Below are 19,493 nucleotides of genomic sequence, written 5' to 3'. Positions count from 1 at the left end.
AGCAGAGGTTGCCAGTCTGCCTGACTGCAGGGAATCCGAGCAGAGCCACACATCACAGGAGGCAGATGATGCACTATCAAGTTGAGCAAGAGATCAAAGTCAAGGGAACTGGATTTTCTCTCTGCTCTTTGCATCGCCTGGAGTCTCGCAATTGGACACTAAACGGACCTGAGTGGTGAGGAGAAAAAAGGGAAAGCAAAATAACCCCCTAAGTACTTCACCTTTGAGTGCTTTAAAACAAATTCAAAACCTGTGTGAGTTGACCTCATATATATGAAAGATATATAAAAATCATGTTCAGTAGTGAAACCTTTCCCTTTTCACAATTAACCAGCTGTCAGGGGAATGGTTACCTCCAGGCAGGTCACTCCTAGAGCATCAAAGAAGCAATCAAATGTATCAGATAAAAAAGCAGACCTGACTGTGGAAAGCTCTCCAGGTTATAAAAACCATGAACCACTGGCACAGAGAGAACAAGAAATGATAGAGGAAGAGTGTGGTGATACAGCTGGCATTAGAGCCAGGGCTGTTCCCCTGCCTGAACGGACTCTGCTCGGGGTGAGGAGCCACCTCCTCTGTTCCCCTCCCTCTCCTTAACGGCATAGATGTAATTCTGTGCAAATAGTAACAAACCAGTTAATCCCCACAGCCATCCTGGGCAAGGGCTGAAGAGTGGCGGGGTCACTGCTGCAGCTCCTTTGGGATAGCGGAACAGACACAAAAGCGCTGGCTGGGCACTGCCAGGGGCCGCTGGCAAAGCGAGGATCCGGCATCCGCCTGGCTCCCGGCCCCACGGCTGCCCAGCCCCGTTGGCAAACACCCCTTCTCTTGGGGCCCAGAGGAAAGCACAGAGCAGGCCAAGAGAAAGCTATGGGGATTTATATCTTCCTTTCCTTTAACTGCTAAGCAACGTGAATAAAAAGTTATCATGATAAAAAAAAAGAAAACCCATAAAACCTGAGTGGAAGCTTCCTGTGACACATTAATGCCACCACAGCGGGCTATGGCAGCATAAGCTGCCCTATCACTTGGGTAGTGGTGGATGGTGGAGAGGACAGGCAGATGGATGGCTGTGGACCTGAAAGCAAAATTCAGGCCACCAAAAAAAAAAACCCAAAGCAACTGCTTAAAAGTGATCCAGCTTACAGAACAGAGCCATCAGCCAGAGCATGGCTGCACGCATGTAGTCCGTGCCATGTGCTGGACCAAAAGTGCTCTACAAAGCTTTTTCTCTCAAAATCAACCTTGTAAACTAAAAAAAGCTTCAAAAGAATAATAAAAGCCATCAATGCCACAGTCTGTTCTTTCTCCTGCGAAGATAGAGACTTCTGCCAGCACGGAGGGCGAGGGGAACAGGAGCACATTTCCCCTCCGAGACGCAAGTCACGTCCCTGCCTGGTCAGCACCTTCTCCCATCCCACCCAGGCCCCCTGGGCTCAGCAGGTAGATGCTGGGGTCAGCCTTCAGCACTTCACAGCTGAGAGTATTGTGCAGGGGCTACATGCTGATCATTCAGCCTTCCAGGAATTTAGCTAGGAATTAATATTTAATTGTTTCCTCCTAAACTCCATCTTTACCTACCCCGTTTCCAGCGCCAGCAGCAGCCCTCACCGAACCCCTCCCTGTGCTCCACGGCCAGCGCTGGGGTCAGACCTCTTTCCACTCCAGGGCTGCTGCTCTCTGTTACTTAGAGAGTGTGTTTAGCTGTGTGCAAAAGAAAGAGGTGCTGCATAGTGCCCAAAGGGACCACTGTGAGACCTGGCTTGTATTTTGGCTGGGGAGAGGATCTATTTATCTGTAGTGACCCTCACACAGTGAACTCTGAGTTACAAATGAGCTTTTATGCTTTTATTGCACTAACTTGGTTTCCTATCAGCACTGATGGGAGAGGAGGCTTGCAAAAGGTTATCAGTGTTTTGCATCTTGCAAAACTGGAAAATATCAATTTCCTGCAGACATCAAGGCCTGGACTAAAAGAAGTTCACTCAAAGAAGCTGCACCATATAGCTGGTATGCACAGTTTTTACATATCCACACAGTAACTGCCAGCGCCAGAGCAGCCACTGTCCAAAAGTCACAGTAACAGCATACCCAGATCACACAAAGCATTTTCATTTCTGGTTCTTTCCATACCACTATGTGTTTTCTTTCATGTCTGATTTTCCTCTTAGTGCTCCTATAGGTCTACATTTCACATTTAACCCCCCCCCCCCAAACCCCCTTCATTCAACTCTGCACCTATGGCATCAGTGGACAAACCAGAACTTGTTATTACTGCAAACTAAAGTCAGGGTGGTAACCCCAACCTCACAAGCTGGCTGCCCCCTCCCATGAGAGAAATCACAGATGATGGTCAGACACCACGATAAATGAAAAGGCAACTCCATCAATACCCAGCAATTCCCTCGGAAAGCCTAGTGCTGCTATTTCTATTTCTAGGCTTTTAAACTCAAAAGAGTTAAACTGGGTTGGAAGAACTTTTTAAAAAGTCAGACCAAACTCTGAAAGAATATTGGTGGCTTGAAACTGTATTTGCCCAACAAACCACCAACAAAACAGGAGTACTATTTTCCTTATGAGCCTGCATGTGTACTGGACATAAATGCCGAGTATGGCCTACTGGAGGGTGTCCCTGCCCATGGCAGAGAGGTTGGAACTAGATGATCTTTGAGGTCCCTTCCAACACAAACCAATCTGATTCTATAAATAACACAAAGGAAAATCACATTAGTAGTAATTCAGCATTGTCTATGGCCATGCAGATGCACTGGCAGTTAACACAGCAACAAGCTGAGCTATCCTTGGGCAAACCCAGACTGGAAATTCCACCTGCCTTGAGACCCAGCCACGGAATCAACAGTTTTCATCCAAGGAGTTGCTGTTACCAGCACAACCAGGGATACAGCAAGGCCACAAGAAGATGTGGGGTGGATACTTGGCAGGCCCAGAACATCCCCTTTGCTGGATTTGCACCTGCTGTGATTTTTCCACCCTCAAACAGCAATCGCTCAAGTTTCACTACAGCAACCCATACAGACACATCAGGCTGGTCAAGAGGAAATATCAACAAGCTCTGACACAGATGTGCAAGAAGTTAACGCTTACATAATGAGGAGGAGTTTTGTCACGCAGTGAAAAAGCAAAACATTTTGGTTTTCATTACCAGTAACGTTCCACTTTCTCCTGATGCACCAGCGCAGCACAGATTTCAGCAGAGGCCAATTCAGGAGTCCCTGCTAGATGTCCAGTCCCACACACCAGCACCCCCAGCTGCAGGCTGCTGACCCCAGCTCCACTGCAGGGCTTCATCCCAGGGCGCAGCGCCGGCCATAAAAGCTTGTAGTCGATGAGCTTTGTTTCTACTCCAGGGTCCCGCGGGGAGAGCTGCATCTTAATAAACACAGTGATAGTTAGAAACAGCCCTCTTCAAAGGGCTTCACAAACAGAACTCAATCCTGGCATCACCAGGAGACAGTCAAAGCCGTGTTTGTACAGATGGGGGATGGCGGGCAGGGAGGTTAGGCGTGCTGCCTCCCCTCAGTGCCTCCGGGATTTGGGGTTCAGATCAGGCCTTGTTAGCTCACATCCACCTGCTCCCACCGTGCCATTAGGCCCTGCTCCATCAGCCCACAGGCCACCCTCAGAGCACCGTCTCCACCAGCCATGTGTTGCTTGGGCTGCTGCGTTTACTCTCCGAGCAGGGAGGAACCTGAGCAGCGGCAGCTCCCGGAGCCTCACAGCTCCCCGCATGGACACATGGCTCCATCACCTTCCCCTCAGCCAGGGCTGGGCACCCAAGCCATAAAAACAACTGACACTGCCGAGGAGCAGGGGGAAGGGGCTCCGGGGTCCCCGCAGCCAAAGCTGTGGCTGGGCGGTGGAACCCGGGGCCCCACGCTGGGGCCGGGCACTCGCCCAGGCGGCTCCTCTGGCAAGAGGTGAATGCGCGCCGGGCACGGGCAGCCCGCAGCGCTAGGACACTTGCGCGGCCACGAACTGGCAGCCGCAGGACTCGGAGGCGCTTGTTGCGCACCAAGGCGGGAGCGCTACGGAGGCGCCACCGTACGGAACGAGTTTGCGACGCCGCAGCGCCTCCTGGTTCTCGGCGCCGCCGCTCCGCCCCCGCCGCCCCTCCACTCCCAAAACGCAGCCGCGGGCCGCTGCCTCGCTCCTCTCCCCCCTCTCCCCACCCCGAGGTCCCAGCCCTGTGCGGGCTCAATCCACCGTGCCCAGCCAGAGGGCTGCCGCTTGCCCCGGCTCGCTCCAGTTGCTGGGCTTTAAGCGGAACTCGGACGCAGCTCTCCATCCCCTCCCCTGCCAGGGAGAATTGTGTCCATCACAACCCCCGCGCTGCTTTTCACGGCGGTCATGTCCGTGGCAGTGAAGAGGCAATGGACACTGCTGATCCCTAGGGGGGTTTGCCCCCTCTTCTGCACAAGCGTTTCTGGACAAAGCACGAAGGGAACAGAGGAGCTTTCCCAACAGACAGAGGCTGCCCAACACAGCAAAGAGCTCTGGGAAAAGCCCAATGTTTCTTTTAAACCGTTATCTGAAAACACTGCCAAGGAACCCACCAGTATTGATGCTGACCTCCACCAACTGCCTACCTAGGCAAGCCATCACTACACAAGCAGTCCTCCTTACATAGCTCCCCAAAAAAGGGAATTTACAGCAGACTTCTTACTTAAAGTTCAAGTTTCTCAGCAGAAACTAGTTCTTTATTAACCATTTTTATATTTGCTTAAGGATACACTATTAGCTGCCAAGTTTAAAAAGCCAGAATTAATAGTGGAAGAAAATGAACCTGACCTATATTCAGTGCTGTATTTCAGCATTGCCCAGATCCTGGAATTCAGTCCTCCCAAAACTTTGCAGGATGTACACAGAGACTTCTAATGGATTTAATTGCTTTGTTCTAGTCTGCTAAGAAAAACAGATTTGTTTTCCTTAATTACCTTTTGTAGAAGCTCTGGTATCTCTGGGTCCCTCTTACCTCCCACAAATCCACAGTCCACAGGCTGAGAAAGACTATTCGGTGCGATTCCAACCACATGGAGAAGGTGAGCAGAACTCTGTAAACTACTTTTTAAAAGACATATTAAAACATTTAAGAAATAAGTGACCTTTAGTTGTTTCTCTCTTGCCCGTGCTCCCATCTCACAATTACTTTGGTTACTTTATGACACAAACTCATTCAAATTCATTTATTTGAAGCCACAGTTATCAAAATAGCAATCTGTGATAGAAAACCAACTGGAGTATAAATAACCATATCTGCAGAACCTAAGTGGCACTATTTCTCCATCCCTAAGCCCACTCTCTTCTACCCAACCATGGATCTCTTCCTTCCCCTTAGTCGTACTTCATCCAGCTTTTTGATCACAGGACCAGATTTTTTCGATGTAGCTGCATATGTTTTCAGCAGAGTTTTAAACATAGCTTCAGTATCTGGGTGAGTGCTTAGGAAGGCCTTTTCCAGAACATACAAATCAACTCCTTTATCCTCTGGAAGACCTGAAATAAAACTGAGTCCAAAGTCTATCATCACCAAGTCCAGCTTCTCTTTGGGTGGCCGCAGAAGCACATTGGAAGTTGTAAGATCCCCATGTATAATATCTTCATCGTGCATTCTTGCCAACAGCTCACCCATCTTCTCTGCTAAGGGAAGGAGGCTACTGCTGTCATTTCCACTCCGCTGCACAGAATAAATATGATCTTGAACAGGAATTGAGCCTATGATATCTTCAAGATAGATGGAGTTGGTGACGTAATCCACGAAGTAGACCACTGGAGCCGGAATCCCTATTTTAAAAAGGAACAAATGAAATGCTGTTAATTTGCAGGATTTTCCAACTTTAACCACAAAACACAAGCAATATAAGCCTTAACTAGAAATGCCCATGGAGATCACCCCCTGCCACCGGCAACCCACATCTAGGAATGCTCCCACACACCCCATTTCCAACCCGTGCTGCATTAGCCTCCAGTCTTCAATCCAGGTGGCAGTTCAAGCTTGGTAAGTGGCTGAGCTCCTCCTGAGGCAAGACTCCCCGGGGAGGCACACAGGGGCTTTCTTGCCTAGGACAAGCTGCGTTTTAGGGGGGCACCGTGAAAAAGGCCCCAGGCCACCCCAGGATGAGAAGAAGCCACCTGCATCCTTCAGGATGAAGCGGGAAGGCCAGCGAATGTCTGCTGCTTGCTCTGCGGGACGCGCAGAGCTGGGGGATACTGGTGAGCACGGCGGCACCCAGCGCCCCAGGGTAGCCCGTCCCGCCCAGGCAACCTCGCCTCACACCCCCCGGCCCGGCCTCACCACCCGCGGGCCCACCTGCCCGCCGGCACCGCAGCAGCGACCGGGCCTCCTGCGCCATACGCCGCCGGCTCAGCCGCTCCTCCAGCGCTGGGTGGCGGTACCGCTTCGGGATGCGGAGCTTGGCCACCGCCGCCCGCCCGAGGAAGAGTCCCCGGTAAACGCACGCCTCGGCGCCCTGCTGCACCAGCTGCAACCCCGGCAGCGGCGGCGGGGCTGGCACCTCGTTCACCACAGGGCCCGCCGCGCCCGCCTTGTCCACTACTGGACCCGCCTCAGGCTCGTCCATCGAAGAGCCCGCAGCGCCGGCCGTGCCAGAGTACACGCCGCCTGCCTCTACCGCCGCCATCATAGGGCCCCGCCGCCACACAGCGCATGCGCATCACCCCCGCCCTGCCCCGCCCCGCCCACTCGCTTCGGCAATCTCCGGCAGCCCCCGCCGGAAACACACGAACACCCCGAGCTCCCACCCTCCCGGCCCCGCTTATACCGCTCCCCGGCCCCTCGCTATAGCGTGCCTGTGCCCCATATCCTTCGTGCTTTTCCGGGTGCTGCCTCTTCCCCAAGCCACTCGTTGTGCTTTCCGTAAGTCCTGCTGCCCTCTGCCTGCCTCTGCCCAGCTGGGGGATACTGAGCAGCGGTGGGGCAGTAGGACCTGTGCCCCAGCATTCCCCAGCCAGGGCTGTGCTCCTGCCAGGGCAAGAGCAAGACCTGCAGCATCCCAGGGCTGGCAAGCCACCGACTGGATGTGCAGCTTCCCAAGGTGGCAACTAGGGTCTTGTGGTTGCCCCGAGGCACTCCCTGCTCCACCTGAGAGCTGCCTGCCAGGGCATCACCTCGGGACTCCATCACCAGGGCATCACCATTGGGATGCTCCACTACTGGGGTATCTATCATCTGGGACATCACCAGAGCTCCACCACTGGCTCCCAACACTTTATGTGCCAAAAATCTCCACTGGAGCCTGTGCAGATCCCCTGCCACTGCCTGGTTCATGGCTGGGGGGTGGAAAGGGTTTGCTGAAGGGGATGGCCAGCCTGTGGCAGCCCATGGTGCAACCTCATGTCCCCACACTGGGCAGCACTGAACCTTCTGCCCCAGGTGCTGGCACAGGCCACTCATACGGTGCTTCAGATGACTCCCCCTTCCTCAAGGAGCCAAACATCACATCTCCACGTTGGTAAAAGATGGGCAAACCTCATTATCTTTGGAGCAATATTTGGGTATTTATGGTGTGCTGAAGTCCCACTACTTCACTGGCTGATGTGCACATACTGCAATTTATGTTCCTGAGAGGGTAAAAGAGACTTCAGCTCAGTCCATGTAAATATGTTTCCAATTGTTGCCTCTGAGGAGCCGCAAGTCCGTTCTGTCCTTGTTTTCTCATCCACAACATTTGTTTCCTTTTCAGAACATTTATATTTTATTAACACATTCCACACAGCTTACTTGTCACTGCATGGTGGGATCGTGCCTGGCAAATATTTATCTTGCTTCAGTTACAACTTTTGAACAACCTTCCCAAGATTTCAATGATAGGGGTAATCCATCCCTCAACACTGCCCACTCCTGGCATCCTCCTTCGGCTGTTCTTGCCACAGCAGGTCTGCAGGACCCCGGCAGCTTGGCCAGAGGAACAGAACAGATGCATTCCTGGGCCCCATAGCTGGAATTTGCAAATGCCACAAATAATTATATAAACAAAGAGGTTTTCCCTGTGTTGTGGGCAGATTTTACCTAAGCATCTAATGCACAGCTCCCACAGACACACATATATAACCTATGAGCACACAGATGCTCTCCGTTCATTATTCTGGTAAATGTGATAGTCTTCTCTCATGCTGGCCAAAAACATCCTCCAGAGCTTTCAAGACACAAAAGAAAATATTTTCGCTTTATTTCCCCCATTATTTTATTTATTTAAATTTCATCTTCCCTGTGATTTCACTTATTCTTTTCTCTTTGAATGCAATAAACAGTTGACATAGCCCTTGGAAACAATCTAGAGCCATTTACAATATTTATGGTATCACCCAGTATTTTTATTGGAATACTGAATCACCCCAGAGGCTTCCACTGCAGCCACAGACTTTCTGGTAAATTGTTTAATTATGTGACTTTGTTCTCCTGGTGACAAGCAGTTATAAACTCTCCTTTTACAAACAATGTAATTGAGTTAAAAATTGCAGCACAGCAAAGCAAGCTAATGGAAACCAAGGCAGATCCCATGGGCTCCTCCTCACTCCCTTGCGGATCCTGTGGCATCGGGCAGGCTGCAGTGCTGCAGCCAGCTCTCCTATCACCCCCTGGCTTATTTAAGGATAGAGGCTGCGACCCTGAGGGCTGGAAAGACTGGAAAAAGGCTGAATTTGGCCTACATCAGGACTTGGGTGGCTCCTTGTGCCCAGCTGAGGTGCTTGTTGACTGTGAGGTTCCTCCACCTGCAGCGTGTGGGCACAGGGATTAACAGTGCCAAGTCCCATCACAGGTCAAAATTACAGATCTTGACTAATTCTTCAATGGGACAGGGGATGCTACAGGCTGGGCAGGCTGTAGGGACCAGCTGCCCAGCAGACAGGCATGGGGATGCAGGGGGGCACCCTGGGTTATCACAGGCTGCCGTGCTGGTAGCATCCCTAAAACCTGATGGAAACAGGACACATGTGGCAAGCACCAGTGCCTTTCCAGTGAAGCCCCAGGGTTAGGATGACATAAAAGATGTGCAGCCTGGAGAAATAAGGAGAAAGCTCTCTGGGCTGTAAACAAGCACACAATAAATGCAGGTGCCTGGTGAGCTGAATCCATCCCTGCCAGCTGTATCACTGGTGCCTGCTCTGGATTATAGTTATCATTGATAACTGAGTTGAGTTTGGTCAGTTTGGTCCCTCAAATCCCTTCCAAAGGGTCCCTTGTAATTAGAAAAAATGTGCTCAAGTGTGTGATGAGTGTTGCTTAACACCATGCCTTCCTTTTTCCAGGATGGTCTGCTCTCTCATATTTATATTTTCATTCGTGATTTTTAAAGCCTCTTTTAGCTGCTCCTGCTCTGATGTAGAGAATAATCACAGCCAGGTTGTGTTATCAAACACAGGCTGCCATTTCAAACACTGGGCTCTTCAGGAAGCACATTCCTGAGGCTCAGCCCTGGAAATGCGTCCAGCTGCAAAGCAGGAATGAGTCCTCACACCCCATATGTCCAGCAGCCCAGAGCAAGATAAAGGTCAGATGGGGAAATGGCACTGCCAAGACACATGGCCTGGAGGGGAGGAGGAGGAAAGCATTGCAAGAGGGGAGCAAGGCTAGAAACATGTTGGCAGACATGAAGCATGACCCAAACCCTCCAGACCTGCTCACATGGAGCTTAGGGACAAAGCTGCTGACTTCAGCAGGCCCAGAATGCCCATTAGCTACAAGTGACATGGTAAGAACAATGTACTTTAAAAACTGCAAAGGAAGATTTTTCCCTGCAAAGGAAAAAAAAAACCCAAAACACAAAGGAAGAACTATCCCTGCTGTACATCATAGCAGTTTTCCCCCTTTTTTTCCAGAGGACCATCACCCCCAGCTCTGCAGAGCATCGACTCAGTGTTCCTGTACATACTGATGTCATCTTTTTGGCCGCCTTTTGTAAACATACCATAAAGCTCTGCCTCTACTCCCCAGGACGACTCCTCGCTGTCTGTGCTAATCATGTTTATTGCCCTGCCAGAGAACAGGAAGCCTCCAGAAAACAGCAGGGTGGCAGGTAAACAAATGTCCAGCAACCATGGAGAAAAGTATCCTGTCCTTCTCACACTGAGGTCGTTTGAGAAGGAAGGGGTTGCTCAGGCAAATTGCAGATCATGTGGTCCAGGGTGGGTTTGCCCAGTGACTGCTGAGGGCTGTAGGTCCCTTCTAGGCTTCTGCCTGGAATGGTGGGGAACCACGTGTGGGCAACATCTCCCCCGGTTCATAACACAACACACCCAAAATGTATAGGCTTCAGCTCTGGGGAGAAGCTGTAGGGGCCAAAGGTCACAGGCAAGACCACACTGCATCCCCAGCATCCCTGTTCCCAACACTTGGAACACGAGCCCAGGCACAGAGCTGTAGCTCCTGCTGCTCAACCACCATCTGGCCTCGTATGCACGGTCTTGGGAAGAGAGAAAATTGCAGTCGTTTCTCCTTCTGAGCATCACGAGAGCTGGGCACGGTTTCAGAGCTATTTAAGCTACTTCTTTATGAATTGCAAATCCTATTGAAAAGCTCCTTCCATGAACACCCTTGGTTTCTGTTGGCTGGTGTTCGTGTTTGAAGCTGTTCTTCCCCAAGTGTGGGATCCCCGTGCAGCCATCAGCTCCTATCAGATACAAGGTTTTACAAGAGGTATTTTTACACACTTGTATTTCCATTTAAAAGAGAATATGAATGGGAAGCATCTATTCAATCCATCTATTCAATCTGTGAACCAGGTAGATGATTCCAAACTCTTTCAATATTCACTGAGTTTGAGAAGAAACAAAACCAAACCCTTTGATCAGCTGCTGCCCTTGTTGCAGGCCAGATATCCAGCAGACTGAAGCTGAAAGGATAGGTGAGGTCTGTCATTGCCCCTCTCAAGCATCCTAAAACTACGGGTTGGAGCAAAAAAAGTCAGCACCCCTGGTCTGCAGAGCAGAGACATGACGTGTGTCCCCATAAGTAATGTGAACAATAATTCTTTAAATATTTCTCTTAGGTGTCACATTAAGAGGTGGAAAGTTCTTGCAAAAATATCTTGCATTCCTCATTCTTCACTCAACCTGTTTACCCACCCCTGCCAGGGGGGTGTGCTGGCACCACAGGCACGATGGTCACTGTCATATCCCTTCCCCAGCTCTACCTGGTGGTGTAGCCAAAAGCTTTACAAGCACAGGCTCCACAGAGCGCTGGGCTGGAGCTTGTGCTGTCAGAACTGTGGGATCAAATGAAATATTACCTGCAGTCACATCCCAGCTCACAACACAGGTTTATGGTCATTTGCACTTGCTTTGCATGGCCCTGGGAAGGCTGTGCAAGCCCACCCACAAGCCTGTGGCAAGGCATCGTCCCTGTGCTAGTCCCCAAGCCAGCTGGGTTACAGCAAACTTCTGAGCAGCACACTTACCTCACCATGGCTCAACTCTCTCAGCAACTGCAGCTCACATGAACAGCACTGAGGGAGAATGCTTGCATCATGTTAAAAGGGTTTTGAAAGGCACATCAAACTTTGTAAAGCCCTTACTTTACAAACTGGACTGTGGGATACATCGCCTTACCCTCAGACTCAGAAAAATATCTTGCATCCAAGTGCCAGTTGGGGTCTTTTATGCAGCACCCAGCAGGAAGTTTTCCATTCCACTCAGCAGTAGAAGAATGTTAACTGCAAGGAAAGCTGAATACTGACATGGCTTGCCTGGTGGAGAACTGTGCAGGGGGAAGGAAGGAAATAAGCTCTAGTGACTGGTCCTTTCTTTCCCAAAGAGAAAGGTGAGCGTGCAAACTCAGTCACACTGCCTTTTTAAAAATTATTATTTTCCCCCAAGCTTTGCGATGCTCCCTCCTTCCTAACAGGCTTTCCGTGGCTTTGCAACCCAGCTATCCAAAATCTACATCAAACTGCCAATCTCCTGGGGGCTTTCGCGAGGCTCCGCAGCCCCGCTGAGGGGAGCTCTGCCCTAGGGACGGGTCTGCAGGCACCCAGCAGAGGAGATTCCTCTCCTGGCTCAGGTAACAGAGGCTGGGGACGGCGCTGTCACTCCAGCAGCCCAAGCCGTGCCCTGCCACGTCTTCGTTTCCAGACCAGTTCGGGATAACCCCCCGGTGCAATGTCCCTGCGAGGGCAAACCGGGGCTGCACGGCGCGGTCTGTCGCCCAGCTCCGGGTTACGGTGCGGCGGGGGGGAGCGCGTCCCGTCAGCCTCATTCATCGCCCCGGAGTGACGTTCCTTCTCCCCGGCCCTTCGCACCATCTCCGGCGGGGCGGTGCCTGCTCGGAGGCGGCCGGGCAGCCGGTAACCCCGAGCAGCACATCCCAGCGAGGGGCGGCCCGCCCGGGACATCCCCAGCCCCTTCCCTTTCCCCCCGTCCCGGCTCCCCGAGGGGCGGGCAGGGCGACTACAAGCCCCAGGCTGCCCGGCCGGGAGGCAGGGCGGGAGCGACGTGGCGCTGCGCGGTCCCGCTCCGGCCGCCGGACCCCGATCCGCTCCGCCCCGATCCGCGCCCGCTGCCGCGGAGCGCCGGGGGCTCTGCCCCGCGGCGCCATGGGTGAGTGCCGGCCGGGCCGGGGGCCGCGGCGGGGAGGGGGGCGGCGGGCCCCTTTTGGGAAGAGGCAGCCGGGCTGGGAGCGGCGCGTCCTGCTCCAGGGAAAAGTTGGGCTTTAAAAACAGCCAAAAAAGTTTTCAACTTTTCCTAAAGGCCGGGAGTTCATCTCTCCCCACCTCCGCCCCCCTTCTTGCCATTTGTTTTAGCCCTTCCAGCAGCACACACCCAACGTAACGAGACAAATCCTTTCCCGTGACACGGCCCCGGGGCCGTCCCGGGAGCAGAGCCGGGCAGCGGGGGCTGCGGCCGGCCGCGGGGCGCGGAGGGAGGGCTGCGGCTTTGCCAGAGGCAGCAGCGCCTGCTGACATTGGCGTAGGCAAAGAGGGACTGGAGCGGTTCAAAAGCCAGCCCGGCCGCAGGCAGGTCAGCAGCGCGGACACAGCCCAGTCCTGGAGCCCAGCCCTCGGAGTTGTGTGTGTGTTGGGGGTGGGGGGTGTTTGTCCTAGGCAGGGAAGCGCCTGGCACAGCTCCATGAGACCCAGCAAACGTTCTGCCCTCAGCTGAGGACCTCAAGAGTCCTCAAGTTCCCCAACTGCATCAGAACAGACTACATACAAAGCCAGATTTCAATCCAAATCCATAGCCTATCACTGCTCATTACCAAGAAATACAGCAACATCTGGTGGAATCATCTCTTAATTGAGTTTATGGCTTGAAACTAATGGCATGCCCACTTCATGCAAAGCCTTTTATCTTCAGTGAGCAAATGTATTTTCTAACTATCTGCGTAGCGTGTAGGAGGAGTGATAAAAGCAGTGCACGTAGTCACACAGAGCGTGATGGGAGGGACTGGCAGGTAGCTGGGATGACTTAAGTAACACAAATGAAATGCAGAGGGTTACAGAATAAATACAAATATAAATATTGCCATCACTGAGAAATAACCTTTATTGCTGTAATTAAAGGCTGAATAGAGACACTTCCTATTAAACACAGCTTATGAGGGGGAAAAAAGGCCTTAGGCAGTGTGAGGAAAGTTTTCCATGGTCTGGTGGTTGTGTTCACATTCTTTCCTCATACAGTGCACTGAAACTATGAGTATTTCTAATTGAACAAAGCCAGTGTGAAAGTACAGATAGTATTAAATGCTGGAAATGAGCACAAACCTCTACATGAGTACAATTTACCTGTGCCTTCAAAATTGTAACTGGAGGGAGGAGGTCATTCCTGTTCCCCAGAGGTCTCTGCATCAGCACTGCCTCTCACACCAGGTGCAATTACCCTGCTGTACCATGACTAATGGTTCACACATGTTCCCCCTTTCATCCTCTCCACAGGGTGACAAATGTATGCAGCCAGCACCTTTTTTTTTTAAAAAATATAGTTGTTTGGAGTGGGTTGGTTGGGTTGTTTTGCCTTTCCTGATGTTTATTCTTATTTTTACTGAACTTACCTACTTACTAAACTTGCATCCTCAGCTATATGGCAAGGTCTGACACTTCGTGTGTTTGGGGTGGCCACAGTGAGCTTCTCAGCTCAGTTTTTCCTGTGGTCCTGGATCGGCCAGTGTCTGGCTCAGGAATCCAGGGCACTGTGGAAGAAGAGATGAAGAAATCAGGGCCACCCTTGCAAAGTCACGCTGGGAGTGCAGGATTAACTAGGAGGAATAAACTTCTGTGAGCAGTGGTTTTAATGCCAAGGTGGAGAGTGAGAATGCAGAGCCTGCAGTGAGAGCTGATGATGCCACATGCACTGGAACATGAAAACAGTAATGCAGAACAATTTGGAACCAGAAAGCAGAAGCTGTGTTTCCTGCCCAGGACAGGTTTTGTAATTACAGTCATGGGATACCACAGAGGTTCCATCTGTACAACTCCAGGCCCTACAAATCATTGTCCTGCACTTAAACAGGAGTCTTAACAGTGTTAACAAAGTTCTGTTTTCCCAGGTCTGCGCCTCAGCTGAGTGCTGCTGCAGGTAGCGGCTGTGTGTGCAGGCCTGGTAGGTTGTGTGAATAACTGCAAATGCCTCCACACATGACCTATGGCCTTTTGGGGAAATTTCCATGGTAGATGGAAAGCTTTGGGTGTCCTAGCAGAGTTGTTTTCCAGCTTGTTCTAGCTGATAGCTTGCCTGTGAGTGCTGGAAAAACTGAACCTAGTGTTGCTTCCTTGTTTTCCAGGTCGTGCACTGCTGGTCCTTCTCTTGTCTGCAGTGGTCTCTCTCCTGGGTGGGCTGATATTTGGATACGAGCTGGGGATTATCTCTGGTGCACTACTGCAGTTGCAGATAGACTTTAACCTCAGCTGCTTCAAGCAAGAAATTCTTGTGAGCGCCCTCCTTATTGGAGCTCTCCTGGCCTCTCTGGTTGGGGGGATCCTCATTGACCGGCACGGACGGAGGAGAGCGATCCTGGTCAGCAACTTGGTCCTGTTGGGTGGCAGCCTTATTCTCACACTGGCAAGGTCATTTATTGGGCTGGTCATTGGGCGCATGACTGTGGGCTTTGCCATCTCTGTTTCATCCATGGCCTGCTGCATCTACGTCTCAGAAATGGTGGCTGCTCATCAGCGAGGGCTGCTGGTGTCTCTCTATGAAGCGGGTGTCACCGTAGGCATCCTTCTGTCCTATGCACTGAATTACATCTTCGCAGACATAGGTGATGGATGGAGGTACATGTTTGGGCTGGCCATTGCTCCAACAGCCATGCAGTTCCTCAGCATCCTCTTTCTCCCAGTGAACCCTGTTAAATTAAGCTCGTGGGACTCAGACTGCCAGAAGGGCCTCATTCAGTTGCAGAGCACTGAGGACAGAGAGACGGCAAAGCGGGACCCCTATAAGGAGAAACATTACTCGTTTCTTGACCTTTTCAGGGCCAGAGACAACATGAGAAGGCGGACTCTAGTAGGCCTGGGACTGGTGCTCTTCCAGCAGTTCACTGGGCAGCCCAATGTGCTGGGCTATGCCTCCAAAATCTTCCACTCGGTGGGGTTCCAGAGCAACTCCTCGGCAATCCTGGCCACTGTTGGGCTGGGGGCAATAAAGGTGGTGGCCACACTTGTCGCGATGGCGTTTGCAGACAAGGCTGGCAGGAGAGTGCTGCTCATGGCTGGCTGCATGGTGATGGCCATCTCTGTCACCACCATTGGCCTCACCAGCCGCATTGCTCCACTGGCCATGGCCAGGGACTGCAAGGCAGCCGCAAACCCCAATGCATCCCACAGTCTCACCCAGCACCCCTTGATGCCTGCATCCTCCCAGGCTGCTGTGTCACCCATCCCACCAGCACTGGGTGCTGTCAGAAGTCAGGCAGGTCCTGGTTTTGCTGACGTGAGGAGCCTTACAAATGTTTTTGCCAGTATTCAAAGCAGAGAGGGTGTTCCTGATTCTTCACTTGCCCAGAAAAGGGGCTTGGTAGGTCAGTCCAAAAAAGAGGGAGTGGAAAGCACGAGCCCTCCCTTCAGTGGTGCTCCCTGGACAGAAAACGTGGTTTTAAACTGGATTACGCTGCTGAGCATGATGGCTTTTGTGAGCGCCTTCTCCATTGGATTTGGACCAAGTAAGTATGGTGTTCATATTCCCTTGCTCTAACCCAGAGAATGGGACTAGGGCTGATCTTCACAGTCTGCTTGAAAGGCTTGTTATGTTTCTGCTTTATGAAGCATCTCAGTGTCGGGACTGGAAGAGTGTCCCCTTCTGCCCCCTGAATCCCTGTCTAGCATTGCAGCTCTTCCAGCTGCAGGGCTGGCACAGCACTAGGAGAACTTTCTTTTCCATCCTATCACTATCTTTGCAATGTTTTTTAATTTTTCCTGTCATGCTCACTGCAAAATCACAGCATTCCACAAGCAGTACCTCATCTTCCTAGCACCCTGCTGAGGAGGAAAATAGAGGGCTGAGGATGGAGGGACTTCATCTCCGTGGTAACGAAAGTCAGTGGCAGAACTGGAAGTAGAACATCTTTGAAGGTCTCTCAATATCAATGGGGTTTTATCTGAAAAATGATGGGAGAATCCAGCATCTAACTCAAAGAAAAACACAAGTGAGCAAATTTTGTGGGTTTGACAGTGACCCTTTCACTTACCTCAAGCAAAATAACCCTGGAGTAGGGGAGACTACTTTAAGATATATATTGCTTTAGCTCTGATTTTAGCCCAAAACACATCACCATCTCCCTAATCCTACCCCTTTCTCCATTCTTTACAAAGAGCGTGTCCTGACAGCAGGTATATCAGGCCTCTTCCACCATCCCTGAACAGACCAACTCTCCTGCTTTCTTCTCCTTTACTCCCTGGACCTGTTCATTGGTATTTCATCCCTCTGTGGAGTGCTGACCATGGGAGTTTTGAAGTGTTCTGCTGTGGCTGACACTGAGATTGATGAATGTTTGACACCACCAGCAGTGGGTATTGGGTGAAGCCAGACTTTAAAACCCCTGCTGAAATCTTCCTTGCCTGTTTCCCAAATAAGTTGCTTGATGCTTACAACTGTCTTTCTGATCTCTCTGCTCCATGCAGTGACCTGGCTGGTCCTCAGTGAAATCTACCCTGCTGGGATAAGAGGAAGAGCATTTGCCTTCTGTAACAGCTTTAACTGGGCTGCTAATTTACTGATCAGCCTCTCCTTCCTGGACCTTATTGGTAAGTGGCCATCCCCCATCCCTCCACCTCCCTCTGCAGGTTAGAGAAGGTAGCTGTTTGGAGATTAAGTGACGTTTTGAACCCGGGGACCTTGACACTGGAATAGGTGTGACCCTGATGCCTCTGACAGCAGAAGAACCAATACCACTGGTCCGAGTCCCTCCACCACCCTTTTCATAGAAGCTATCCCATCACCCCTGGGCTGTACGGTAGTACTACAGTGTCAGGAACCCATGGAGTTCACAGCTTTCATGCCAGTAGCTTTACAATGCTACTTGCTAGCAGAGCTCTCAGTTGAGGCACTTGTTGGGCACTGCTGGGCCCTGGAGCTTGGCTGCCTTCTCCTTCACTCTGTGGTGCTGCTGGCTACGACTGGTGTGACCCATCCTTCACACATGCTGATTGCTGGTCCCAGCCTTGCAGGTAAGTATCTTCCCTCTCTTCCTGAGGGTTTCTCAGAATTAGATGCCTGTGTCAGGCACCAGTGACCACCTTGCAGTAGGCAACCAGCTTCCTTTGTGTCCCGTGACGTGACTTACCTCCAACTAACTCTTTGTGCACTTGATTCTCCCTGCAGATGCCATTGGTTTTTCTTGGATGTTTCTTCTCTATGGACTGATGGGAGTGATGGCTGTTATATTCATTTATCTTTTTGTTCCTGAAACGAAAGGACAGTCTTTAGAGGAGATAGACCAGCAGTTCTCCAGGAAACGGTATGTGTGCTGTTGTACCAGCATGAGAGCTGGTTTTGGGTGCTTCATCCACCAGCAGTCCCTGAGGTCTCTGGCACCCAGCAGCTCAGGGCTGTTGTAAAGTCTGGTCTGTGCTGCTGAGAAGCTCTCAGGTTTGTGCAGGCCTATGGGATGGGGTGTGAGAGCTGCAGTGTGAGCAGCACTGAGCCTTGTGGCCGTGCTGCTGGAGGGCTCTGGTGACACTAGGGAAGGAAAGGGCTAAAAGCCAGGGCTCAGTGAGGGGAGGAGAGCATGGCACAGGCACATGGGGACAATGAGATCCTTAGAGTAATCCTGGACTGATCCTTCTGGGGCAGAGACATCTCTGGGTGTAACACATGCCAGTAATTTCCATGCAAAGCCTGTGATGGGCTGGGGAAGATCAAGAGGGGTTTGTGGAAGTCTGCTTGCGAAGGATCAGGGAGCATTGCTGGAGCACAGGGAGTTGTGCAGCCACAAGGCCACCATGCCAAGGGGAGGGAGCATGCAAAGGGGGCTGTGGGGGGATAACTGCTGTACCCCCCCTCCCTAGCCCCTGGCGCCCTGCGAGAGCCAGCTGCTGCAGCTGACCTTCACCATTGCTCAGCAGGGTGTGGGAAGGACCCATGTTTAAGCAGAGACGTGGAAGAGGAGGGAGCTGCACGCACGCCCAGTACCAGAGAGTGGAACACGCTGGCAGCACATGAAACCAGCGACAGACCCACAGCATCACACCGAGGAGAGGAGCAGGCTGTGCCATCCGGACAGGTCCTGTCTGTCTCCTCTAACCAGTGACCTCTGCTCAGAGCAGGTTCTTAGCGCAGTGCCTTAGATCTCGGGACATGCTGATAGCTGTCCTTTGGGTCCGTGGAGGATTGCAGGTTCCAGGCAGGGAACATGTCCTTCCTTTGATGCCTTTTTTGTATCTCCTATCATGTAAGAAGTTAATGGTTCTGTATGCAGGAATTAAAGCACAACTTCTGCTGACAATGCTTTCCACCCACACGGTTCCTCTGTAAGCAAGGTGTGTTATTTTTTGGTTCTTTGGGATACCTGATGCTTCAGAGGGGATAGTACTGCAGGACAAATGTACTAAGCACTCAGCTACATACATTAATATTATCACCCTTTTAACATGTATGTCAGAGCCTAGAGTCTTTGATGGGAGCGACTGCAGATCCCAAACACCCTGTTTTGGTGGAGGCAGCACAAGTGCTACCTCATGGGCTGCTGTTTCCCCAGCATCAAGGCCCAGCAGCTCACCTGCCTCATCACCCAAGGCCCACGCTAAACATCTCCCATGTGTTTGGCTGCTCTCTGTTGTACACAGGGGCTGCTTTACGTTCATGAACAGGGTTTGCATGTACAGAAGCACATGGGATATCCTGGTGCCTTCTATGCCATTCTCACCTCTTAAAACTGTGCATTCCTTGATTAATTCACCCCTCCTTCTAACATATAAAACACCCTGCTAAAGCCACGCTCACTCTGCAAACCTTGTGAGAGGAGGAGCTGGTATCCTGAACAGCCAAGCTTTGCCTCTTTTGAACACCTGAAGGAAACAAGTCCAAAA

At 51.5% G+C, this 19,493-nt stretch overlaps 2 protein-coding genes across 2 annotated transcripts; one reads left to right on the top strand and one right to left on the bottom strand.

The window, feature by feature from the left end:
• Positions 1–5,189: 5,189 nt before the first annotated feature.
• Positions 5,190–6,659, bottom strand: TP53RK (TP53 regulating kinase; the record flags this gene model as incomplete). Its single annotated transcript, XM_084271540.1, has 2 exons — positions 5,190–5,802; positions 6,329–6,659. 2 exons carry the CDS (start codon positions 6,657–6,659, stop codon positions 5,324–5,326), a joined length of 810 nt encoding a protein of 269 aa, XP_084127666.1. The 3' UTR covers positions 5,190–5,323.
• A 2,958-nt stretch (positions 6,660–9,617) lies between these two features.
• SLC2A10 (solute carrier family 2 member 10) lies at positions 9,618–18,904 on the top strand (the record flags this gene model as incomplete). Its single annotated transcript, XM_084271515.1, has 8 exons — positions 9,618–9,731; positions 12,038–12,573; positions 12,855–12,993; positions 13,908–13,917; positions 14,753–16,129; positions 17,088–17,210; positions 17,788–17,923; positions 18,531–18,904. The coding sequence occupies 8 exons, from the start codon at positions 9,618–9,620 to the stop codon at positions 18,625–18,627; spliced, it is 2,532 nt and encodes an 843-aa protein (XP_084127641.1). The 3' UTR covers positions 18,628–18,904.
• Positions 18,905–19,493: the final 589 nt, after the last annotated feature.

This window comes from Gallinula chloropus (genome assembly GCF_964237585.1).
Source record: "Gallinula chloropus genome assembly, chromosome: 16".
Taxonomy (NCBI): domain Eukaryota; kingdom Metazoa; phylum Chordata; class Aves; order Gruiformes; family Rallidae; genus Gallinula; species Gallinula chloropus.
The sequence above is the reverse complement of the archived record's forward strand: the minus strand, read 5'-3'. Positions and strand labels throughout refer to the sequence as shown.